Source organism: Megalobrama amblycephala, linkage group LG16 (assembly GCF_018812025.1).
Source record: "Megalobrama amblycephala isolate DHTTF-2021 linkage group LG16, ASM1881202v1, whole genome shotgun sequence".
NCBI lineage: Eukaryota > Metazoa > Chordata > Actinopteri > Cypriniformes > Xenocyprididae > Megalobrama > Megalobrama amblycephala.
Window position 1 is genome coordinate 23404785 of NC_063059.1, and position 26853 is coordinate 23431637.

The 26853-nt window shown below is 36.9% G+C and overlaps 3 protein-coding genes across 6 annotated transcripts; 1 reads left to right on the forward strand and 2 right to left on the reverse strand.

The window, feature by feature from the left end:
- Positions 1–517: 517 nt before the first annotated feature.
- ube4a (ubiquitination factor E4A (UFD2 homolog, yeast)) lies at positions 518–11924 on the reverse strand. Of its 3 annotated transcripts, none has more exons than XM_048162086.1 (20): positions 11781–11924; positions 10985–11152; positions 10723–10899; positions 8397–8509; positions 8114–8266; positions 7829–7988; positions 7546–7748; positions 7268–7459; positions 6843–7176; positions 6634–6760; positions 5823–6127; positions 5602–5734; positions 5326–5516; positions 4795–4895; positions 4260–4373; positions 3907–4081; positions 3521–3701; positions 3265–3412; positions 3004–3161; positions 518–2251 (listed from the first exon to the last, which is right to left on the reverse strand). In XM_048162086.1, the coding sequence occupies exons 2-20, from the start codon at positions 11109–11111 to the stop codon at positions 2116–2118; spliced, it is 3228 nt and encodes a 1075-aa protein (XP_048018043.1). In that variant the 5' UTR covers positions 11112–11152; positions 11781–11924; the 3' UTR covers positions 518–2115. The 3 variants fall into 3 exon arrangements, with proteins under 3 accessions (XP_048018043.1, XP_048018044.1, XP_048018045.1); XM_048162087.1 differs by lacking the exon at positions 11781–11924 and adding an exon at positions 11553–11573; XM_048162088.1 differs by lacking the exons at positions 10985–11152; positions 11781–11924 and adding an exon at positions 9572–9638 and having other exon boundaries at positions 10723–10861.
- On the forward strand, positions 11918–16780 carry phykpl (5-phosphohydroxy-L-lysine phospho-lyase). The gene is made up of 12 exons (XM_048162094.1): positions 11918–12046; positions 12168–12286; positions 14109–14268; positions 14343–14417; positions 14519–14606; positions 14689–14805; positions 15091–15173; positions 15258–15483; positions 15587–15741; positions 15864–15953; positions 16028–16158; positions 16286–16780. Exons 1-12 carry the CDS (start codon positions 11988–11990, stop codon positions 16327–16329), a joined length of 1347 nt encoding a protein of 448 aa, XP_048018051.1. The 5' UTR covers positions 11918–11987; the 3' UTR covers positions 16330–16780.
- On the reverse strand, positions 15754–26826 carry pdzd3a (PDZ domain containing 3a). 2 transcript variants are annotated; one of them, XR_007180618.1, is made up of 12 exons: positions 26629–26826; positions 25514–25541; positions 25262–25326; positions 24959–25164; positions 23426–23633; positions 22718–22854; positions 22404–22608; positions 19845–20041; positions 19321–19515; positions 17240–17489; positions 17117–17163; positions 15754–16028 (listed from the first exon to the last, which is right to left on the reverse strand). XR_007180618.1 is itself a non-coding variant. In XM_048162092.1 (11 exons), exons 1-10 carry the CDS (start codon positions 26699–26701, stop codon positions 17244–17246), a joined length of 1560 nt encoding a protein of 519 aa, XP_048018049.1. In that variant the 5' UTR covers positions 26702–26826; the 3' UTR covers positions 16835–17163; positions 17240–17243. The 2 variants fall into 2 exon arrangements, 1 of the variants encoding a protein (XP_048018049.1); XM_048162092.1 differs by lacking the exon at positions 15754–16028 and having other exon boundaries at positions 16835–17163.
- Between the last annotated feature and the right edge of the window lie 27 nt (positions 26827–26853).

A 26853-nucleotide genomic window follows, 5' to 3' on the forward strand; every position in this document is an offset into this window, starting at 1 on the left:
AGAAAAAATAAGTTTTAAGCATATGCTGCATTTACTGTATATTATTAGATTGCAGAAATTACACTTAATTGCGTGAAACTCACACTTTTGTGCACCCTACCGTCACCAAACGGAATTGCAAAAAAAGTGAGTACAAAAGTGCAGAACAAAAGTGGGCGTTTCTGAATTTGTGGGTGTTTTCAAACTGGTGGGTGTTTATACATCATGCAATGGAAACGATCCCCTTCACCCGACCCCACCTCTAAACCCTACCCACACTCAAATCTGCTCAAAAAACCCCCCTCTGGTTATGGCCTCGCCCACTGATCTGGTAACGCCTATTTCTGTCCTGCAGAGACCTGTACTTGAAAATAGTGACTGTTTTCGCACAGGTTTCTCTGAACACGCCCCCATCTGCTATTGGTCAGGGAAACAAATAGCCCCGCCCTGAACTCACACTATTTGTCGAGGCAATGTCTGGCTGCTCAAAGAGCAATGTTTTGACAGCAGAGGATACACTTTTTGGATAAAAATTTACTTGTAAAATTTGTGAATTTCAAAGAACCACAATCACAAAAAAATACAAAAAAAATCTCTGAAAGCCTTTGACTTTTACAAAAACTTTTAAAAAACATTAAAAATAATTCACACATCACTGCTTTTTATTTTGTAAATTTTAATTACAATACATAGATTTTTTTTTATTTTTTTTTTATTATTTTATTGCAATAAACAAGCCATAAGCACAATTAATATATGATTTAAAAAGTAGCCAAAAAAATAAAATTAACATCAGTAAAGCATGCTGTTATTTGGGGCAGTTCAATTTGTTTAGTTGACAGAATCAATCATCTTATACCACTGTAGAAAGTCTAGTTGTTCTATATTCAAGAGGGACATGTTAGCATGTACATTATATGACTACCGTCTATAATGCTATTGACTCAAATTCAGTTCAAGTTATTTAATTGTGATTAAAAGAGACAAATGAGTGCATATGCTCAGCTCAACAGGCAGAAATATCAGCATTCTGTTTGCTTAGAGAATTCATGGGGTCAGATTTATTGATTGGATGAGGTCTTGAGCGTATGAGGGAACAAAGAATTTAGAAAAACTTAAAACCAACTAACTCACTTAAGTACTGAAGCCACTGAGTGGACAGTGTCCTATCAATGTCATCTTTTAAGACATGTAAGTAGCAAGGTCCATCCACCCAATGCATGCAGTTTTGCAACTGTTAACAAAAGGACATGATGTCACTCTGCATGAGAGAAGGTCATAGGGCTGACTCAGCAGTCAAAAAAAGTCATTACTTGGGACATATTGCACTGTTAAAAGACACAATGGATTCTTGAAAATTTCCAAACATTTCAACAGAACTCAGTATTCTTAATGAGTCTCATAAAAGTGCACATTATAGCATATGCTTCTTGAGTTTCAAGCACAAAATGTTTGTAATGAACAAAAGCATTTTGACAAATGGTAGAGTTCCCGACCAGCCCAAAAATAATCTGACATGCGACTGCCGCATTATGAAACACAAATGCCTTTAAAACCAATAAGTACAACTATGAAACTGAAACTCTGTGGAATATAATGCTGATGATCTTAGCTAAATATTCTATGATAGTTTAATCTCTTTTGCAGCCAACATTGGCCAAGTTGCCTTCTTCCTTAATATCAAATGAGGTACACTGCTTATATTCTAACTTAAAAAGTTAACAAATAAGCAATGCATATAAAATATTGCATACATGTGAATTAAGTCAGAGGTAGGGCGAATGCATTGAACAGGTAAGCAAACCTTAAACGTCATAACCTGTCTATAAACCCAAGTATCATTTCCCACAGTGAACAGCTCGGAAAGGCAAAATGCAAAAGTTTGAATTCTGTCTAGAGAAACTTCAAGCGTCAGAGAAGTGTGAGAGAACGGCTAGCCGAATATGCTACAGTGATATGGCATTTGGAGATTTGCATTTGACCTTTGAGGAGCATACTAACACCATAAATGCAGACGTGCTCCTCCAAATGTGGTTAAGTGTTCTTGTTTCAAAGCGGTATGAGAGAGGCCAGAAACATCTGATTGGCTGAGTCATACAGAGCATGCCTTGGTGCTGGGGGAAGGGGTAATGTGGTTTAGCCACTGGGTCCCATTTGCTGGTTGCTTTGCTTATGATCAGCAAGCCACTTCATGATCTTTTGCCTGAGCTCTTCGTTAGGCCTAATCTGATCCATGGTGAGCGGACTACGGTTGAAAGGGTCTGTCTGGTCACTAGAGCAAAAAAGACAAGACCAACACTGGTATTAGACTTTTACCTAATCAAATAGCAGTGTTGTTATTGTTAACTTCAACTAAAACTATTAAAACCGTTTTCTGTAAAGCTCAAAAAAATAAAAATATTAGATGAAAAACTAACTGAAATAAGTTTAAAGGGTTAGTTCACCAAAAATTCTGTCATTAATTACTCACCCTCATGTCGTTCCAAACCTGTAAGACCTTTGTTCATTTTCAGAACACAAATAAAGATATTTTTGATGAAATCCAAGAGCTCTCTAACTCTAACTTTAAGTGATAATTAAATTGCTATTTATGGAGGGTTCAGAGAGCTCTCGAATTTCATCAAAAATATCTTAATTTGTGTTCCAAAGATGAACGAAGGTCTTACGGGTGTGGAACGACATGAGGGTGAGTAATTAATGACAGAATTTTCAATTTTGGGTGAACTAACCCTTTAAGTTATAGTACTAAAATGACTAAAATAAAAAAGGAAAGCTATATCAGGGGTGATGAACTCCAGTCCTGGACAGCCTCAGTCCTGCAGAGTTTAGCTCCAACCCTGATAAAGACTCACATGCCTGTAGCTTTCTAGTAACCCTTCAGACCTTGATTAGCTTGTTCGGGTGTGTTTGATTAGGGTTAAAGCTAAACTCTGCAGGACTGTGGCTCTCCAGAACCGACGTTTGCCACCCCTGCTATATATAAACTGTCAATTAGCAGTCAGTAATGTTGTATACATGGCTCACCTTAGTAAGTGTCGTGCTATTGTTGAACGGTCCACTGTGACGTTTGAAGAAGGTAGCAGCACCGGATCAAGCATCAAGGTAGACATGATGGGATCCAGGAATTCATCCGGAGCATCAGAGTAGGTCTCCTCCTCTTGCTGATGCCTGTCTGCAAGGGACTGAACAAGACACAAAAAAATCAGCAAGATTACCATAAACACACCCATGACTTATTAAAAAAGGTGTGTATCTAATATAAATATGAATAGCAATTAAATGAACCTTAATTTTATCTGCTAGGAGACTAAAAGATACAATCATGTCGCCAGGCTTGTTGATTTTCTTGAGGACACGAACAGTTTGGCAGAACAGAGTGGGTGAATATGACCTTCCATCTTTTGGGACGGTGGCGCAGAAATTTTCTTCATCTCTGTGGCCAAAAAAAGCATCCATAATAGTTTACTTGCTTAATATTTTTCTCAAATAAATAAATAAATGAATTTAGAGTAAATGTTAAATATTTAAACAAAGAGCCTACCCCAGGTTTAGGTAAATAGTACAGATGTCCGACACTAGCTGCTGGGGCTTGAAGTCGAATTCACTGAAGTCTTTTACCTTCAGGGCGCCCATCTTGGGGCCTACCAGGTGCTGCAAAAAGTAGTTGAGCATCGAGATGATCCTCTCAGCAAGAAAGGGATGAACAAAAAGACCTTTTATCTCTGCAGGGAAAAATAAATACATTAAAAGTCTGAGTTTCAGTGTCATTTTAGTACACTAAAAGCCAAGTTTTTCCTCGCAATAAATATTTTAAACCCTTCTGTTCAGTTCTAAATTGGTCAGGTAGTTTATAACCCCAAAAAATGAATAATAATTCTGTGAGTGTGTTAATATTTTAGTGCATTTGGTTTCTTTCACGTCTCTTACCAGATGTGAGAAAAGCCAAGGTGCCAATGGTCTCATTTGACATGATGTTGTGGAAGCGACCCAGCTGTCCAAACATCTGCAGGCTAGATTCTTTCTCTCTGCGGGCATCAGGGGCCAGACTGTCCCACTCTCCCCGATCCCTCTCCAGCTGGAGGATTTTGATCTTACTTAAGTACTGGAAGGAACAGATGCATGTGTGAATAACACATCTTTAATCAGTCAATTAAATATTTCCTGATATCAACCATATAGAGGTTAATATATGTTAATCTAATTAAACAACCAAGCTAAATTGAACAAACAAAACGTGTTACCTGTGTGAATAGTTGGATTTGCACAAAACATAAAAGTACCTGTATAGCCTCGTCAAGTAAGAAGATGGCGTCATTCATGAGGAGATTGAGAAACCTTAGGAAGAGTGGCGGATTCATGGCTTCAAGGTTTTCAGAGGCATAATCAGCAAGATGCTGTGAGGAAAAACATTTTTTTTTTATTGTTTTATTGGTAACACTTTACAATAAGGTCTCAATTTGTTAACAAGTAAATTCATTAGTTAACATGAACTAACTATAATTTTTACAGCAATTATTAACCATTGATAATGTTAGTTAATAAAAATAGAGTTTTTCATTGTTTGTTCATGTTAGTTCACAGTGCATGTAAAGTAACAGATAAACTTGGTTAAAATCAAAAGTTGTAATAAATGCTGTAGAAGTATTGTTTATTTTAAGTTTATGGTAACTAGTGTAGTTAACTAATAGTAACAAATGAAACCTTATTTTAAAGTAAGTCATTTTATTATTTTATTAGCTTTTATTTTTATTTCATATTATTTAATTTTAATATTTCATATTTTATTTTTATTTTATTTTTATGCATGGTTCTCACCTTAATGCTCTCCCTGTAACTTTCTTCTCCCCACATGTACTTTAGAATGGCATACATTGGCCTCCTGTAATTAAACTTCTGCTCAAACTGATGAGGATCACCTGAGGAATAGGCCATAGACAAAATCTTATATAGGCTGTAACAAACAAATAAGCTAGGGCTGCACGATATATCGCATGAGATTGTCACGCGCATTTCGTCAGTAAAGCCGGTTCCCTGATTACTGCTAAATCACCATCACCTGCTTTCAAATGGAGCGGCATTTAATAGACAGAGCCGTAGATCACTGAAAAGCCACGCAATATCGCGTTCATTATCGAAGGCGATTCATCTGCGATATGAACGCGATATTGCGTGGCTTTTCAGTGATCTACGGCTCTGTCTATTAAATGCCGCTCCATTTGAAAGCAGGTGATGGCGATTTAGCGGTAATCAGGGAACCGGCTTTACTGACGAAATGCGCGTGACAATCTCATGCGATATATCGTGCAGCCCTAAAATAAACAAATGAAAAACACTTCAGAAACTGACCGGTGAACTCTATATCCACAAAGACTGTAATGAGTGCTTCAGCGAGTTGGGGTGCATGCCGATATGAACTGAACACCCTTTGGCGCTGAAACATGATGGGCTGGGTAGCGCCAGGTGACAGAGTCTCCATATGGGGCATCACAGCCTCAAGAACCTCTGCCAGCTTTGCCCGCAAATGAGGATTCTTCATTCTGTGAGTAAATAACCTAGAGTAAACAACAAGCCACATGGCATGCACAAAAAGCGTGAGAAACTCAGCATCACACCGGCTCGCACCTATCAACGTTGCCCATGAACACAGTGATGAAGGTCAGGACGTGTTCTAAGCTTTCCGCCGAGGATTCCAACACCTCGTCAGCAAAGCGGCGGAGGAATATGAAGAAATCGCCCATGTTTTCAGCAAAGAACTCTGTGAAAGAGGCAGGAGATTTTGTTTTCAAAAAAACTGTTAAGACGGTTAAGGTGTTTTCTCAAAAGGAAAACAAAAACGAGGATACCTGGCACAAAGCATAGCAGGCTATTCTCCAGTTCAGGTAAAGGAAAGGTGAGAGGGATGTGTTCAGGGCCCTGGTTGCCCAGGCTGAGCTGAACCAGCAGGGCAGCGCAGGAGGCTTGGAGGTTGAGGCAGTTTTGTAGCATGGCGGGCTGTGTGGTAGCAGCTTTGGTTGAAAGATAGACTGTCATAAGGCGTTCAAACTGTTCCCGTAGCTCTGTTGCTGGGCCTCCACTGAGCTGCGTGTCCCGCCACGTCCCCTGGAGCCGGTGCAGAGACTGATTCATCTTCACCATCTGATCATGAAGTCTGACAAACAAATACCATTAAAGCATATGTTTATTTTCTGCACATCAGTGTGTTTCCCACAGAATGCTGTTTTAGCCCTTCCATCCTCAGAACTGGTCCTAACTACATATATTTTATATACATACATAGATTTAAATTAATACTTTTATTCTTTTATTCAGCAAGAATGTATTAAATTGATTAAAAGAGATAGTAAAGACATTTATAGTGTTACAAAAGATTTATATTATTTCAAATAAATGCTGTTCTTTTGAACTTTTTTCATCAAAGATTTATGAAAAAAAAAAAAAAAGTATAATGGTTTGTATAAAAATATTAAGCAGCACAAATGTTTTTAACATTGATAAAAATAAGAAATGTTTTTTGAGCTCCAGATCAGCATACTGTATTAGAATGATTTCTGAAGAATCATGCGAATCACGCTGAAGATCGTGCTGAACGGTATATATGTATAAATGTAATATAAATTGTAAAACTGTCATGACTCTTTTGTAATGAACTATTACCTATGGAAGCCCAGGTGCATGGTAAGCTGTGTAATGATGAGGTTTTCTGTGAGAAGGCTGTATGATTGGGCAAATTCAACTGTTTTTTGAGGGGGCACAGGTATCAGACATGTCTCTTTGTCCAGACCTGTAGAAAGAAGTATAATTAGTTTAGATTATGTCATGTCTGAGAAGAAAAAGTTTGTTAAGGTGAAGCACAGGTAGATCACCTCTTGCATGCACGTTTCTGTTACGCCGCTCTTCCTCACTCAGCTCCTTAAGCAAGCAGTACGTGGGGTTAAAGGTCAGGAGCTTGGCGGAGTAGGGTCGAGAAAACGGCTGGCAGAGCTTGAGAAGCGCAGCTCCCAGATTCAAGAAGAATGCATCCGAAGCAAACATTTGGAAGAATATCTCGGGCATCTGGTTTGCCCAGATTTTAGCCCGCCCCATGTTGGCCTGCAGGCAGCCACCCAGCCACGAGAGCAGCAGGTGGCGAGTTTCGCTGGACTGCTGAAGTAAGTTTTTCAGAATCTGATACAGCTTATCATGAAACTGCCCCATAAACTAGCACATGGGAAGACAAGAAATGAAGAGGGGTTAGGTGGCTGGCTTCATGTCACCAAGCCTGAAAACCTTTTGTAAATTTTCTGCTCACCTGGTGTATATTTGACTCTTGAACCTTCATTTCCTGTGGGCTGGAGCGAGAAGGATTGAGGAAAAAGCCATGGTTCTCAACCACACCAGGAGTTTTCAGCAGACATGAAATATTCAGGATCGTTCCTAGAAGTGTTTTCTGATACTGAATCCCACTGTTAGGATCTTTGGGCTGACTGTGCTCCATTAAAACCTATGATCAGAAAATTATTATCTAAAAATGTTGCAGATCTGTATGAAAGGAAATGACATTAGCATTACTGAGCAATGCATACAAACCTTAGAAATATCCTTTTGCCGACTGAAGTACAGGAGAATTTCCAGGTAGGAATACAGCAGCAGCTGACAGAGGTCTAAGTCTTTGACCCGGCCTTGGAAAATATCAAACACTGGCACCATAACTTCCCCGAAGGTCCGTACCTCTTGGTCAGCCAACAGACTAGTGATGACCTCCTCCAAAAACTCCACCACTTCCTCAAACTCTGCAAAGACCACAATACAAACAAATGGAATCAGTTCAGGACCGTCAGACATATCATATGTCCTCAAATGTGACACTTACGGGCTCCTCTCACAGCCTCCAGCAACAGGTCCAGAAGCTGCTCATAAACGTTCTGACTGATGTAGATCTCTGGGGTCAGCAGCACCGTGCGGGCATTGGACACAGTCAGGTTTTTGCATCGAACGGCATACGACAACAGCTTCTCTGGGACTTTAGTGATCTGTGTTGTTTTGAAGCACATTGCCACATTGAATAGGTCACAAACAGTGTGTGTGAATAAACAGTACAATGAGCAGACATATTTCAATCTTTTGGCACAACCAGTATAGGGTCTTCAGAAGATACCTCCTCCTTTGCTCTCTGATAGCAGGCATAAAGGTACGGTATGGCACGTTTGTCCCCAGCATCACGATCTGCTGAGAGATTCACTACACTGCAGGAGGTCATGTAAATTAGATGGTTACCTGGCTCTTGCAAAAGCAGCCTGTTGAACAAAGCCTGGAGGGGGCAAATGAAGGAATATTATTCTTACTCAAAGTTCATAATATATGTGTACATGTGTGTGTGTGTCCAACTTTTCTTATATTACACAAATATGGAAAAGAAAGACAGCCTTAACATATTGTACCTGCTCTATGGTGTCCATGTTAAGCCAGTCCTGGCCATCAAGATCAGCGGCCATTTCCTCAAGGTATACACAGCGTGGTGGGATGCCATTACCACCTCTTAGACTGGGGTCACCTGGAAAGATATTAACCAACATAGATCATTACAAGCATAATATCTTAATACAACAGTAAATAAATTCTTGGTGCATATTATAAACTCACATATTCACAAGCATTTAAAAGTTTGGGGTCTTTTTATTATTAATTATTATTATTATTATTATTATATCTACTTATTATTATTTGGGGTCAGTATTTATTAATATTTGTAAATGTTAGTTCATAACAATCCAGCTGCTCATTATTTATTCATGTTAGTTCACAGAGCATTAACTAATGTTAACAAATACATAAGTTTTACAAATACAATATTTGTATACAATATTTTAATAATTAGCAAATGTTGAAATTAACATTAACTAAGATTAATAAATGCTGTAGAAGTATTGATAATTCTTAGTTCATGTTAACTATAGTAGTTAACTAATGAAACCTTATTGTAAAAGGTTACAATAAGGATTTTTCTATGTTTTTGAAAGAAGTATTTAATGCTTTCCAAGGCTGTATTTATTTGATAAAAAAAAACAGTAATATTGTGAAATATTGCTACAATTTAAAATAACCGTTTTCCATTTGAATACATTTTAAAATGTCATTTATTCCTGTTATGGAAAAGCTGAATTTTCAGCATAATTACTCCAGTCGTCAGTGTCACATGATCCTTCAGAAATCTTATATAATTCTTATATTTATATAAATCTTATATAATTCTTATATACTAATTTGGTGCTCAAGAAACATGTATTACTATTATCAGTGTTGAAATATATGCTGCTTAATATTTTTGTGGCCACAATTGTGCCATTTTTTCATGAATCTTTCATGAAAGTCAAAAAGAACAGCAATTATTTGAAATAGAAATCTTTTGTAACATTATATATGTTGTTACTGTCACTTTTGATCATATAAGTGGCTCAGACATCATGTTTGCAAAACGTTCCTTTCAGCATGACTGACACAAACGGTGTTAAAGATTTGAATAACAAACAGACCAGTGCGATGGACAGTAGATAGATGTAGAAGATAAAGATAAAGACACAAATGAAAGCAACATAAATGACGTAATGGGCCAAACTGCAGTGGATGAGGTCATCTGCAGCGCTGCCTGGAAACTGCATGTCATCGTGATACGATCACCTAAACTGAGATCATCGAGAAATCAGTCATTTACTATAAACAATCTAATGCTCCTTTCTTCCCAAACTATCTAGAAGTACTTTTCAGCATACGTACGAAATGGATCAATTACGGAAAGTATATCAGAAGTAGTGTCTCGCAACTGGTAACCCAAAAATGGGTTATGATGACCCAAAAAACACACACTACCATTCAAAAGGTTCTGATAGCATCATGTAAAGCAGGGGGAAACAATGCTAAATGCAAATAATAGCACAACTTAACAACAGAATATATACACACACACAATATATTATGATATGGTCATGGACAACAGGGGAAAATGCTAATAATAGAACATTTTTAAATAAATAAAACTTTTAAAAAAATAAAAAGGAGAAAATGAAACCAATATAAAAAGCTAGCTAAATTAGGCAAATGCCAAAACTAAGCAGGATATAATAAACAGTCATGTTATATTTTTAGCTGCACTGATGTGTCATTTATATGTCGTGCATTTCTTATAATGTTTATTAATAGAGTATTTGTCGCATGTGTGAGAGTTACAGTGGAGTGATAAAAGGGACAGTAAAACAATTATAAGGTTACAAAAAATGTCTATTTCAAGTAAATGCTGTTCTTTTGAATTTATCAAAAAAAAGAAAAAGAAGAAAAAAATAGATCACAGTTTCCACAAAAATTGTTGAAATGTTGAAAAACTGTTTTCAACATTGATAATAATAAGAAATGTTTTTAAGCACCAAATCAGCATATTAGAATGATTTCTGAAGGATCATGTGACAAGACTGGAGTAATAATGATGAAAATTCAGCTTTGCATCACAGGAATAAATTACATTTTTAAATATATTAAATAGAAAACAGTTATTTGACATTGTAATAATAAAATATGTTTTTACTGTATTTTTTATCAAATAAATGCAGCCTTGGTGAGCATAAGAGACTTACTTTTTAATTTTACGACCCCGAACTTTTGAACGGTAGTGTATATTTATGATCACATAGAAAAAACTATTCACAATCAGTAAATACTTAATGTTTGGAAAATGGGACAGGTAGTTCTCATAACGGGTAGATGTTTAAAACTCACTGTTGTCCAGAGTGATGAGGAAGATCCTCTGAATCATGTGGTTGACGTTGAGCTGCTCGCAGAGCTCCTGTCGTGAGCGGAAAGATCGACTGATCTCTGCCACTGAGTCATCATTTTCATCGATGCTGTCAGACACAGAATTGTCTGACTCAGACTGGCTCTCTCCCGAATCTACAGCTGTAGGGATGAACAATTGCTACTATCAAATTAATGTTCTCCTGCAAGTATAATAGCAGAGCAGTGCTTATTACCAAGACCTTACATTGTTGCTCAGCTTGCCGGCGTTGCTTTTGCCCGGATGCAAACTGTTTTGCGTCAGCGAGAGAACTGAAGAGTGCTGCGAAGGGGTTTTGTGAGATGTTCTGATTGTTATTGCCCTGGTCTGTCATTTCCCTGGAGCACGTCCTCCATCAACTGGTGTTTTTACAGCCTGCAGGGAAAAAAATGTGTGAATTACACCCAGCATCTAATATCCCAAGACCAGCTGAGATCCATCTAGGTAAATCACAAAGTCTTACGCTCACTGCAAAAGGGTTTCCCTATATGAAAGGGACATTCTATATTTAACAGCAAAAGTATCCCCTTTTTTACTCTTCTGATGTATCACTAATCAAAACTAACTGATTCATTAATCTGTAAGTCATATTCAAGCAACAGAAGAGCAGAAAACAGATCAAGTGACCTCACAATAACCAACTTGACTGTATATTATGGTCAGCAGCAGGTATGCTAACTTGCTACACATACGTGTCATATTAATCGCAGTCAGGAAATTAGACTAAAATAGCCTAACACTAAGTGGTCTGAAAAGATGTGTAATGAATGTAAACCTTGATAAACATGAGCTTAATAGCTGTCAAAGTCACTAACTGACAAATTTCCTTCCTGGCTGTCAGGTGTCTTAATCTAACTGAATAACTAACGTTAGCAACGTGCTTAGCAACTGACAGCGGGCTGGTGATGCTGCTGAAACACAGCAATTCAAGGCGAAGTGAAGTAAATAATACATTGAATAGCAGAAGTACGTTGAGATATATCAGTGTGGATGCATGCCATACCTGGTTTTGGATTGAAATATGGTAAATCTGATGTGGTCCAGTACAGAAGATCCAGATCATACTCGGCGTGTGACGTCATCAGAAATGGACAATACACTGTCGGCTGTTTCTTTCAATGTTTTTTTTTTTTTCTGCAGTTCAAAGTCTTCTTAGATGTCTAGGGGGTAAACGGTCAGTTGTAGCAGAAGACCAAACCGTGTCGTTGGAATGGCTCTGGAGGTTTTTCACAAAGATGAGACTTTGCAAATGCGCAGGAAGCTGATTGGGTAAGTTGGATCAAATATTACACGTCGTGCTGTTATGTAAGGCCTGGTGTTGTTTTTTAATTATAATAAATGCACATTTTTAAACAGTTCTGATTAAATACTCTTTCCAATGTCTTTTCAGACAGTCCTGCAGACTCTTTTTCTCCCATGATCCTGTGAAAATCGTGAGAGCACGGGGCCAATATTTATATGATGAGAATGGCATGCAGTACTTGGATTGCATTAGTAATGTTCAACATGGTAAGGACATTTTGAAATTATGTCATGCATGCTTATGGGTATCTTAAGTGTCATTAAAATTCATGATAAACTTCCATGATTCCTTGTTAATTTATAAAAGTATTAAAAACTACTATTTTTAAATAAAACATCATACACGCATTTTCTAAGTCTCTTATGCTCACCAAGGCATTTATTTGATCAAATATACTGTAAAACAGTGCTGTTGTGAAATATTATAACAATTTTAAATGACTGTTTCCATTTTATCACATTTTAAAATGTAACTTATCACTTATAAAATAATTCTAATATGCTGATTTGGTACTCATAAACATTTTTTCTTATTAACAATGTTGAAAATAGTTGTGCGCGGTTTAATATTTCTGTGAAAACCATTTTTCTTTGATGAATATACAGTTAAAAAAAAACACCATTTGCTTGAAATAGAAATGTTTTAACATTATAGATCTCTTTACTGTCACTTTTTATCATTTTAATTATTCATAACCAAAAGTATTCTTTCTGTTCTTGTATTCGGGTCATTTTTTGTCCAAAGGCCTTAGTAATAATAAAAAACAAAGATATGACATCCAAAGTATGTAAGGTAATACAACTAGATCTCTTTTATTGAATCCAAAAGATTTAAATTATATTTTGCTACATATAAAGGTATTTTAAAGATTTTGAAGTGTCAGAAGGTCATTCGGTTTAACCGTCTAAAGGCCAATACAACCATTTCATTAGTGATTAAATATCTTAAAATGTAATAAATGTATATATTTTTTATTCTGGCATGATTTTATAACATCATATATCAACAAAATGATATTAAAATGATGTGTAGAAGTCGTTGCTTTGTTATGAGAAAAAATGTCCAGAAAAATGAATTTCATTGATGTCATTCGAAGTAACCAATATAAAAGGGACCATTTTAGGATCAAGTCATGTGGTCAGTATCATGTAACAGGATGTGACATCATTCAGACACCTGCAAAGGATCACATGGTCCTGAAGCAAAGTAACTAACTCTTTCTCAACTATTTGAAAAATTCCCTTGTTCATACGCATGTCCCGAAACATCAGGTCATTCGGTACAACCGCTATAAAACATGGAAAATGTTGCAATATTTAAAAAGCTTGTACTAAATATAAAATGTTTGATTGTCCTTTTGCTAGCTAGCTAACTAGCTAGCTATCAGCCTGTTAGCATTGTTTGAAAATATTGTCATTCGGTATAACCAAAAGTGTCATTCGGTAAAACCGGAATTTTGGTTAAACCGAATGAATTTTTTGGTGACAAATTTTGTCCATCTTGTAAAAAATGACAAAATCAGTGTTAATTGATTATAAAAAACCACATAATCACATTGTTAAAACTTAATAAAACTTCAAAAATTAATTATATCTCCATTATGGTTTTTTTTTTTTTTTAACTTTTAAAATCCTTATTCGTCAATGACTCATTCTTTATTTCGTTCTTTCTTTCTTTGATTCAAAAAAGTCAGAACACATTTATAACCATAGTCAAACACATCTAGAAATTGTAACTGAAAAAATAATCTGGTTTATTTGCAATGCAAATGAAGTAATCTTTGGCTGTCCTACAGCATTTCTGTTTGCATACCGTAGTTAATGTTACTGTAATAAAACCATGAAATAGTACATTTCATAAAACAATTTCATAAAACCATTGTCATAAAATCAATGCTTATAGAAACATAATCAGCTCTTGTCATTATCCCACTGAATTTTAAATAGGCTTTCCAGAGCACTTACAGGAAGTGTCAAGTATCAAATCACAGACCCATGATGACATACTTGATGCATCTTGTCTTTGCAGTGGGACACTGTCACCCCAGCATCACTCAGGCCGCTGCTGCTCAGATGGATCTTCTAAATACAAACACTAGATTCCTTCATGACAATATAGTGCAGTATGCAGATCGGCTGAGAGCCACACTGCCAAAGAAGATTTGTGTCTTTTATTTTGTCAACTCAGGGTTAGTAACTCTGTTTACATAGTTTAAAAGAAATATTCAATGAAATCTTATGTAGATACTGTCTTCTTCCAAAGTTCAGAGGCTAATGATCTTGCTTTGAGACTGGCCCGTCAGTATACCCAACACCAGGATGTCGTCGTGCTAGATCAGTAAGAGTTTTAAATGTGAAATTTTCAAAAAATTAAGATTATATCAGCAGGTAATGGCTACATCAGACTTATTTTTGTGTCATCTTTACCTGCCTCTCCAGTGCATATCATGGACATCTCACCCCACTCATCGACATCAGCCCGTACAAGTTCCGGAAACTAGAGGGCCAAAAGGAATGGGTTCATGTGGTACGTACAGAACATAGAAACATCTTCCTTTTAAACCAGTAATTAAGACTTTTGCTACATATGCTTTATTGCATATCTACAGGCACCTCTCCCTGATACTTACCACGGAATTTACAGAGAAGATCATCCTGACCCAGGACAGGCTTATGCAGACACAGTGAAAAGTCTTATTGAAGAGGCGCATAAGAAAGGCCGCAAGGTATGGTGGGGAAATCAAGTCAAGTTAGTCGGAAAGTTAAATATTTTTAACTAAAATATATTGCTTCTTAAAGTGATAGTTCATTCAAAATACTCACTCTCACATCATTCCAAACCTCCTACTTGTGTGAAACACAAAAGAAGATATTTTTAAAATTTTCAGTTTTTGTCCATACAATGAAAGTCAATGGCATCCAATGTTATTTTAGTTTGGAATGACGTTAGGGTTTAGTAAATGATGGAAGAATGTACATTTTTGGGTGAACTGTTCCTTTAATTTGTACAGATTTCGTCTTTTTTTGCTGAATCTTTACCCAGTGTTGGTGGCCAGATCATTTTTCCAGCTGGTTATTGTAAAAGAGTAGCAGAGTAAGTCTTTTTGTAACTTTTGTTGAGTGTCTTTACTCTTTATTCAGAACCCACTGAATGAAGCTGCATGCAACATCCCCTCAGATACGTTCATGAAGCAGGAGGAGTTTATGTGGCAGATGAGATTCAGACGGGCTTCGGTCGTGTTGGGAGTCATTTCTGGGCTTTTCAGCTTGAAGGTGAAGACTTCTGTCCTGACATTGTGACCATGGGAAAACCAATGGGCAATGGGCATCCGATTGCATGTGTGGCCACTACAAAGGAGATAGCTGATGCTTTTACAGACAATGGTGTGGAGTACTTCAACACAGTGAGAACCGTTTTGCTCAGAAATACCTTTTGCTAATGTATTTATCTTTTACATCCTTTGTAGAGTGAGTTTAAGTAATATTTAACCTTTTTGGCTGATGCAGTTTGGTGGTAACCCAGTATCCTGTGCCATTGGTCTGGCGGTGTTAGACGTGATAGAGAAGGAAGACCTCAGAGGCAATGCTGTGCGTGTCGGTGGTCATCTTAAACAGCTGCTCCTTCAGCTTCAGACTAAACATCAACTCATCGGAGATGTGCGGTAAGCATGAAATGCAGAAAATCAATTTTTATTGAGACCTCGTCGAATACCAATACTGTAACGACATGCAACATTCTCAAAGAAGAAAATGAACAGATGTGTCTTTTTGTTCTTTTTTGCAGTGGTGTTGGACTGTTTATAGGTATGGAGCTTGTTAAAGACAGGGTGTCCCGAAAACCAGCAACAGAAGAAGCAGCACATCTTGTTCGAAGGTACTGACAATTTCTCTTCTTTCTCAGCTTGTTGCATTTATCTGATAACCAACTGCGCTTTCTGATTCGTTCAGGCTGAAAGAGGAGCGTATAGTTATCAGCACTGATGGACCATGGGACAGTGTCATCAAATTCAAACCTCCAATGTGCTTCAGTAAGGAGGATGCTGAAAGAGTCGCTACTTGCTTTGACCAAATTCTTGGAGGTTGGTAGTAATTTAACAGTTAATTCAGCATGTGGTAACTTATTAATCTGACTCTGCAACTACACTAATTTTGTTTAAAATAATAATAATTAATTGAGAAATTAACTATTTGTCTTTGGACTTACAGAATTGGAGACTACCCACCAAAAAGAGAACTGTGGAAAAAGTTGAGGTTTAAAAAAACATTCTGAGAAGAATTTATTAATGTGGTGCATAGAGCAAACATTTTACATTTGATTTAAGTAAATAATCATGTGATTTGAATTCCTAAATATAAATCTTTTTATATTCAGAAGCCATTTAAAAATACTGAAATTCACTCATGCTACAAATCTGACATGGAATACTTTTGAAATAAAACTTTATATTAACATGAAATCACATTTCTACATGTAAGTTTCCAGAATGATTAGGAGTTTAAGATTTCATTGTGTTTTTATACTATACAGTCATACAACAATATAAATCACTTTTTGGTAAACCTGATGGTACACAAGTACTCCAGTCTTTATATTATACTTTATATTACATTTGTACTCAAATATATGTTGTGGTTGCATTAAATAATGACACTAATAATAAATGTGGTTATTGACAAGCAGATTTGCTTCTATCTGAAAAACGTTTTCCCCTTTTTCAATATTTTTGCTAGACATAAGACAATCTTTGTAATTGTGTACAAATCAGCTGAAATGACTATATAGACAGTATTAGTGTTCTCCAGCAGAGAGACGGGAAGGGGAATTTACTGGTGTTTAGTTTTATTGTATATTTAAAAAAACAAAAACAATTAATTACAGGAATTGTTAAATTAATAAGTTAACAAAATTACAGTTTTTACCTAGTGATAGTAATACATACAAAATCGTCTTGTGAGTCGTCTTTTATTATATATTTAAAAAATTCAATTTTTACAGGAATTTTTAAATTAATAAGTTAATAAATTTAATGTTTTTACCTCGTTATATTAATTCATACAAAATCGTCTTGTGAAGTGTCTGGAACCTGTAAAGCAAGATTTAAATTTATAAAAATAATCCTGAAATTACAAAATGCATGCATGTGTGTTAGCGGGTCTCACCGTGTTACTGCGAAAGATTGAGTCCTGAACTTGAAGTCTGGCTGGTTTTGAGACCTGAAGTCTGCATGGTGTTTCTCAGTTTCTGATATCCTTCTCCTTCCACGACTAGCAGCCTGAGAGGCGTTCCTCCCTCTTTTATCAGCCTCACCACTTCATCAAAATACTCTTCCTCCACATTCTGTCCATTCACCTCTACCACCACATCCCACTCACACAGCCCAGCTCTCTCTCCTGCACTCCCCATCATCACCTATTGATAAGAAGGAGAATTACACATATCAGACTTTGAAAGCATTTAAAGCTGTAGTCTGTAATTTTTTAATGTTTAAGCTAAAATTTTCATTTTTGGGTGAACTATTCCTTTAATATGCAAAGACAAATATAAGTCAAGTTATTTTTGCTGAAAATGTAAACAGTGTGGTGATATCAATACATCACTGCATTAGCCAATGCCATAAGTCTGGGGGCAGGACTATCATTTGCCCGACCAATGGCATATGAGGGGCATGTTCAAGGAGACTTGTGTGAAAAGAGTCATTTTTGCTCTAGAGTGCTGCAGGGATGACATATTTTTGTTGGCTAAAACCCAAAAATGAGTTAGCATTTTAGCATTTCCGGTTCCATGGTCCTGAAGTTAGTGGGTTTTTTAAATGGGTTTTTGGTTAAATGCCTGAAATAAGATCTGTGGTTGAAACAAGTGCAATATATTTTCACATTTTATGCTACAACATAAAATACATTAGTAATACCCATTATGACTTTTTAAAATCCTTTACTTGTCTTGAAAAAGGCGTATGCTAACAAGTAGCTAAATGGGAGTACGGAGGTTGTCGAGGATATTAAACATCATCTTGGTCTGTTTTAACGGCCTCATTGTGTTCGCACTATTGCAAACTATACTTACTCAAACTTTCAGAATGTTTTTCAAAAAAGACTAAAAGAGCTGATGCGAGCTTAATGGCAGTGACATTCTTTGTAGCTTACGTTTAGCTTTTTATTATACCTGGCGATTTGTATTTAGGCTTCAAAATTCATACAAGTTGCGTTCTATTGCAAAATCATCATGATGAATTAAACATATAAGAATCATAAACTTGTGCTGGTCTCAGAGCTTATTTTCTCCAATAATCCAAAAGCCAAAAGAAAAATCCTATTGGGTTTTTGTCACGGGGGAAACAGAGATGCTAACTTCCTGGTTGGCCTACATAATTACATCATTACTTCAGCACTCTATTCCATTTGCTGAAATTTAAAGGTGATAGAGAGGATTTTTTCGTCAAGACTGTTAGTGAGATTTTGAAATGAGCGCATGCGTAAGAACAGCCCCCTCCTTCACAGCTCATTTCAAAGGAACGCCTCCCAAAACTCGTGCACGAGTATTGGAACACGAGTGTTTACCACCGGCATTCGCTGTGTCGTGTTTTTTGGATTCATTATGTCGGACACACCGCAGGTAACTCATAATCTGCAGTTGTTACTCCTGTCTCCTGACAAAAACATTGCATGCGGCGCCTGTGGAGTGTGGAAAGATACTGGAGCACGCAGCCGCGCTCGTCTCTCACAAGGAACGTCATGGCAGTGATTGACAAGCCAGAGGGCCAATCCGCGCACGTCTCTCACAAGGAACGTCATGGCAGTGATTGACAAGCCAGAGGGCCAATCCGCGCACGTCTCTCACAAGGAACGTCATGGCAGTGATTGACAAGCCAGAGGGCCAATCCGCGCTCGTCTCTCACAAGGAACGTCATGGCAGTGATTGACAAGCCAGAGGGCCAATCCGCGCACGTCTCTCACAAGGAACGTCATGGCAGTGATTGACAAGCCAGAGGGCCAATTGTTTACACGATGATCGCGTAAACGATTGGCTGATGTTTTTAAGGCCCTACCTCGTGCACAGATGATGTATATTAATATTATTACTTTCAGTGCACCTAATAAATAGTCTTAGTCTTCAGTTAGTAAAGACAGTTTCAAGTAATATTGCAAAAATGTATAAAACAAAACATCCTCTTTAGCACCTTTAAATGGACATTCAAGCTATTTAGTAGATCTAACAATAAAATAATAACTAGAACTAGTACCTGGCCGATATAAGTCCCAGGCTTATTCTGAACACAGCCTAGGTTGAAGCCAAATCCCGAGCCCTCTTTGTGAAGCACACAAAGTCGAGGGTGCGGTGGAATTTGGTGTCCCTCATGATGTTGTGGAGGAGGTTTAGGGAACTGTTCCTTTTTTGGAATATGGTCTTCAAAGAACAGCAATGGAGAAATACCCAGCTGTAGAGGATCAAATAACAAACACCTTCTCAGTGATAATTCCAAGCACATACTACAAGAATAATGTTTCCCTATGCTATGTAGGTCACAGCAACCCCACCCATTCCCTGGGGTCCATGTCTGTTCCACACAGTAGATTCATTTAATTTAAAAAACCTGTTTCAGTGTATCATAAGCATTAGGAGCATGAACTCAGGCTCTTGGTTAGCCCTCAGGGTCAACTGTCTTCAATCAAAGATAAAATATGTTGATTTAGCAGCTGTTCGCAAGCTGAATGTTATTGTTCCTTTTCTCTGTATGAGCATGTGCGTTTGCGTGCATGTAAGCACCTGTGTGTAATAGTCTCTGCCTGGGATGGAGATGGTGGTTAGGGTGACCTGCTGGCCACTTTGCCGTATTTTGCTGACGATGCCCTCATGCTCTGCATCCTCCACCTGCTCCCCGTTTACCGCTAGCACAAGCTCTCCATCCTCCATTCCTACAGTTTCAGCTGGGCTGCAGGGGTCAATCTCTCGTAATACATGAGCTATAGAGTAATTATATCACAAAGTGATGGAAATATACAGTATGCTGAAATGTTACAGTGTTTCTGGCAAGTAGCACATTGGACTTCTAAAGCAGCCACAGACCCCCAAAATGATATTCCATTTACGAGGGACTCCCTTCCGCTATGTTATTTAAATAGTAATTAAATATTTATGTAAATATTTATTAATTTATAATAGAATGATTTAATAGTAATATTATTATTGTAATTTTTTTTATAATTTATTATATTATTTATGCATGTAATATTTATATTTAATAATACATATTAAATTATTATTATAATATTTATATTAATTATTTATTTTATATAAAATAAAATATTTTTTTAATATTATATTACATTTTTATTTTATATTAAGGGAGGGTGGGATCTTATGCTTTCAAAGCTAGGCTTGCTATTGCTACACTGTAAAAAAAAAATACCCGTAAAATTTACGGTAAAAAAAAACGGCAGCTGTGGTTGCCAGAATTAGAAAAAAATAAGAAAAACTAAGAAAATACATCAAATGTGAAGTGTCACGCAGGGAATTGTGGGGATGTCAATTCATGGTTTTTCACTTGTTATTTGTCACTTCCAAAAACTGCAAATAATATTAAAAAAAACTGTAATAATATTTTACCGTAAAATTACATTAAATGTACCATTAGATCTATTACAGTTATTCATCGTATATAGTACGGAAACTTTCTGTAAACCAACTTAAAGGTGCCATAGAACGTCTTTTTAAAAGATATAATATAAGTCTAAGGTGTCCCTTGAATGTGTCTGTGAAGTTTCAGCTCAAAATACCCCATAGATTTTTTTTTTTATTCATTTTTTTAACTGCCTATTTTGGGGCATCATTAAATATGCGCCGATTCAGGCTGCGGCCCCTTTAAATTCTCGTGCTCCCTGCCCCCAGAGCTCGCGCTTGCCTTGAACAGCATAAACAAAGTTCACACAGCTAATATAACTGTCATGATCACCATCTGTTCCTGTCACTTCCCGGACTTCATTCCCCATAATCCTCTCTGCCAATCACCTGCACTCACTCCACCAATCACTACACTAATCACCACACCCAGCTGCCACACATTACCTGGACTATAAAAGACTCACACACTCTTCACCTGATCACGAAGTCTTGTTGTCTCTGTGTACAATTCTAAGCATTATTTCCCTGTCTGCCTGTTTGTTACTGTTTCTGCCTGATTCCTGTTTTACGACCCATTGCTGCCTCCCTCGATCCTTTGCCTGTACCCTGACTACGACTCTGCCTGTTCTTTATTGCTCCTGTTTGACCCTGCTTGTACGACCACGCTCTCTTTTAATAAAACGCTGCATTTGGATCCCCTGCCTGAGTCTCCCATCATTACAATAATCCTCAAAATGGATCTTTACAAAGTGTTCGTCATGCAACATGTCTAATCGCGTAAGTATGGTATTTATTTGGATGTTTACATTTGATTCTGAATGAGTTTGATGGTGCTCCGTGGCTAAAGCTAACATTACACACTGTTGGAGAGATTTATAAAGAATGAAGTTATGTTTATGAATTAAACAGACTGCAAGTGTTTAAAAAATGAAAATAACGACAGTCTTGTCTTCCGTGAATACAGTAATAAACGATGGTAACTTTAACCACATTTAACAGTACATTAGCAACATGCTAACGAAACATTTAGAAAGACAATTTACAAATATCACTAAAAATATCATGATAATCATGGATCATGTCAGTTATTATTGCTCCATCTGCCATTTTTCGCTATTGTTCCTTGCTTGCTTACCTAGTCTGATTGATTTCAACTGTGCACAGATCCAGATGTTAATACTGGCTGCCCTTGTGTAATGCCTTGAACATGAGCTGGCATATGCAAATATTGGGGGCGTACATATTAATGATCCCGACTGTTACGTAACAGTTGGTGTTATGTTGAGATTCGCCTGTTCTTCAGAGGTCTTTTAAACAAATGATATTTATAAAAGAAGGAGGAAACAATGGTGTTTGAGACTCACTGTATGTCATTTCCATCTACTGAACTCTTGTTATTTAACTATGCCAAGGTAAATTCAATTTTTAATTCGAAGGGCACCTTTAACTGTTTTTCACCGTAGCATTTTTACAGTCTTTTACCGTTAAAATCACGGTCTGAAATTGCCTACCCTACCTTTAATTTTAGTGCTTTGACTTAAAAATATTTCAGTTAGTTGCCAAGACAGCATTTTTAATTTTCATTTAGTTTATGTTTTTCATCAAATATTTATATTTTATTTTAACTTTATTTCAGGTAACAAAAACATTTGAATAGTTTTAGTTAATATCTCAGTGATTATTAAAGAATAAGTGGTTTCTTACCAATACGCCCAGATCTTAACTTCTCTTGCCTTAAGAGGAACCCGTATCCCTGTGGTCCTTGAGTCAAGTGTAGCGTTTTTGGTCTGTAGGGTAGATTATGAGTTTTGGCGAATGCAGGAATTATGGGTAATCTCATGCGATTATAACTCTCTTCACTCCTGCTGTCAATAACCAAGACAGTCACGTGATCCTCACATTTCTTCACCTGATGAAACAAAGTGGAATCTAGAAGTTCTGTGGTCCCTAAAACTGAAAACATTGGAGATTACACTTGTAAGGAAGGTGTCACATAGATACTATATGACTACACTTACCATTTTTGACAGTGCTGCATTTGTGAGTGCTGAAATCATGACTCCATTGATCCAGATCAGCCTGTCTCCATTCTGGACTCCTGCTCTCTCAGCTGGACCATCACTCACTGGGCTGAGACGATAACTGCTTCGCACACCTACTCACATGTTTAAAGAAATGAACCAAAACTGTCCACAATAATCCATGTATACGTACACCATGCTGAAACATTCAATGAAAATGTGCATCAACTACTTTTTTTATGATCCCTTCTAGGGGAGGAGTTCCTTAATTTAGTGTACTTGGACATCATGAAACCTATGGACGCATAAATAAACAATAGGCCTATATCCAAGAGTATGTTACTCTCAATCCACAATTGATTCCCCTGCTTATCTATTCTACACTTTTAAATAGTTAAAATGTTTGTATTGTGTCATCTGTTACAGGAAATATTCATATAAGCTATTTGTAGCGTGTCCAGTGTATGTATTGGCAGTAGCAAGTCTCTATTTGCTCTGCAGCAGCAACAATAACAGCAGCAACGTATATATTCCACCAAGACCGAATACATTGTCTTATCTTATTACCATGCTAAACTCTTGTCATGATAAAAATGTTTTAGTGCGTTATCATATGTTTTCTTAAACTAGTAATCTTTAATAAATGTAAAAATGTCATCATTAGCTTCAATCGTATGTTTATTGCAGTCGCAAAAGGAGCAGTACCTTCAATAGGAATGATTCTGAGGCCCAAGCCGCTGCCAGGCTCTTTAGTGATGTAACATAACCGTGGGCGAGAACAGCCCTCCACGGGATGGTAAGCTCTAGCGAGCGACGTAAGGTCTCTTCCCTCCGAAACCGCAAACTCATAATCCTGAGCACTCAGCACTAACAGATATAGCTTCAGCCCAGACGCCTGCACCTTCAGCACCACCTGAAAACAAGACACAAGTTCACAAGGCTGAATATACACAGTACGGTATGCTGGAAATACTTAACAAAGGTTAATAAATGCTAACTAATGCTAACAAATGAGACCTTATTGTTTAAAATGTTATCATATTAAAATATACAGCTTTTAATTTGAATAATAAATTAGTAAATATTAAACTTAGTATTAACAAAGATTAAGAACTTGCTTTGGAAGTGTTTTTCATTGTTAGTTCATAAAGGATTAGTTCACTTTGAAATGAAAATCCCAGGTGTATATGACTTTCTTCTTTCTGATGAACATAATCGCAGAAATATTAATAAATATCCTGACGTATCCGAGCTTTATAATGGCAGTGAACGGGATCAATGAGTATGAGCTGCAAGAAAGTGTTTCCATCCACATCCATCCATCATAAATATGTGCTCCACACTGCTCCGGGGGGTTAAAAAAGGCCTTCTGAAGCGAAGCGATGCATTTGTGTAAAAAAATATCCATATTTTACAAGTTATGAAGTAAAATATCTATCTTCGGCATGAACCGCCTTCCGTATTCAACGTACGCAGAAAGTGTAAAACTTCTTGCAGTTCACCAAGCTTACGCTACGTCCTACGCCTTTCCTATTCAACTTACGGAAAAAGTGTAACTGACGTGACACCAGTTTACACTTTCTTCGTAACTTCAATACTCATTGATCCCTATCACTGCCATTACAAAGCTTGGATGCGTCAGGATATTTATTAATATATCTCAGATTGTGTTCATCAGAAAGAAGAAAGTCATATACACCTAGGATGGCTTGAGGGTGAGTAAAGCTTGGGCTAATTTTCATTTCAAAGTGAACTAATCCTTTAACTAATGTTAACAAATTGAACCTTATTGTAAAGTGTTACTGCTATGTTCAATAAAAAATTATTATATAATTGTTAATTTTGCAGGATGAATATTGTTATAAAATATGTGAACATTGGGAGTCTATTGTACTTTTAAGAACATAATGATAGTTTTGTAACACTCTGGAATACTTGATTCTCATTGGTTAATCGTGTCATTTATCTGCCAAATATTTCCATAATATTCGTCATCAGCAATGGCAATTTATTGTCATTTTGTAGTTATTGTACATGGGATTTTTTTTTTTTTAAATATCTAAGATAGTCACACATGTTTGCAACAACATGACAGTGAGTAAATAATGACAGAATTTTAGAGTGAACAGTCCCTTTAATGCTGTGCATCTACTTGCCAATATCATTTGTATTCCAGTGTCTGTGTGTTTAATTCACATAATACAAAAGTCTCATGTTTGCATAAGGAAGTGCTCTCACAGTCGAGTGCTCCTTGTCATCCACAAAGTCCTCATTGACCTCCAAAACACGGTCCCCCATTTTCAGCCCACCCCGCTCTGCGCTGCTCCAAGGCTCCACCTGCCGAACCACATGTCCCCTGCAGCCAGTGTCCTTGCTCAGGTAGAAGCCAAAGCCCTGACCCTCCTCCCGCTTCAGAACACAAAGCCGCGGATGCACATCAGGCTCTGGGGACATTTAATTCATCATGTCAAATCTCTTTTTCTTTAAGCCAGTTAATGATCTATCAGCTGCTGATTGGATAAAACTGATTGAGAAAGTAACCTTTGTCATCCGAGATCACTAAAGCAGGGTTGTCAATTCCTTCTTTCGGGTTGAAAGTGAACTTCCTGTGGGAAAACATTTACTCTGTGCTGTATTTATGTTTTATGTAAACAAACCAACAATAAGATCATTTAATGACTACAAGTTAAACCAGATTTATTAAGAATGTCTCATTGCTTATGTTGTCAGTTTGCACATGTAGGATCATCAGAGGGCAAAAGGTCACATTTAAAGAGCATTCTGAAGACTTACTTTGGTAACTCTGGGGTATCCACTGGATCTGTAATAGTAAACAATTAAAATATTTTAAAAAGATAATCCATGCCTACGCTCTTTGACAAAAAGGTACAAAAGCTGTCACTGCGTTGGTATTGGTACCCTTTCAAAAGGTATTAATATGTACCTTTAAGGTATTAATATGCACCCTTTAGGAGTAAATAAGGTACAAAGGTGTACCTTTTAAAAAGGTACCACCCCACTGACAGATTTTATACCTTTTTTTCTGAGAGTGTACTCAAAATATCATGATGTGTTAACTTTCAAACACAAGTGAAAGAGTCTTCAGTACAGTTTAATATTAACCGTTGTCCAGTGGCGTGTGACTGGCAACCAACAACTTGCTTATTTGAAGAGGACAAACTATTTTCATGAAATACTTAAATGGCAGACATTTTAGCCTTTCTAAGATGTTCTGCTTAAACATGTATAAGCAGGCCAAGCATATTTCAGTTTACTCATTTCCATTGATTCAAATCCACAGAACATACAGTTCTTGGCAGGGCTTTATTTCCAATATTTGCCTGTGAGATACACGGCAAGGACCAAGCTGCTTTACATTAAAATAACACTCAGGAGTTTGCCTTCACGGAAATACGATTTGAAATCATCACGCAGTCAATATGCTGACAAGACTTGAGGTTAGAGTTCAAGAAGAAAGTCTTTAGTTGGTTGGATCCAGTGCTTATTTTTGTCTGTACTTTTGGTTTAATAACTTTTGTACATAGAGGCAATTAAGAAATCACCTTATTTATATAATTGCAACTGTTTGACAGTTTAAAAAGTGTTAATCTTGTTTACAAAATCTTTAGAAAATGTTCCAAATTCTCAGATGAAATTTTAATATTGTGCATCGAAAGAAATGGGCTATCTATATATAATAACTAAGCTTATATCACATCCTATCCATCTAACACTATTCACTTATTTCCCCCTCCAAGACGTTTTTTATACAGTAAAGGTTGTTGATCTCCATTGGTTTGTAAAAACAAACCCCATTAAAAAGGTATTTTCTAACATTCATATTACAAGCTGTGCAATCACTGCAATGGAAAACATTGTATGAATATATATTTACAGTGGTAAATTACCTGTGGTGAATCTCATGATCCTGCTGAGCCCTGGGCTTTGTGAGGGTGCAAGGTACACATTTAAATGAAGCATTAAAAGGCTTTTGTTAGTATGGCTCCTCCTTGTTCCACCAGGAGATTAATATTTAATCTCAGGTTTATGAGACAACACCTCTGCCATCATCAGATATGAAGGAAGTATTACATAAACCACTGTAATTAAGACGACTAACTACAAACTCCCCT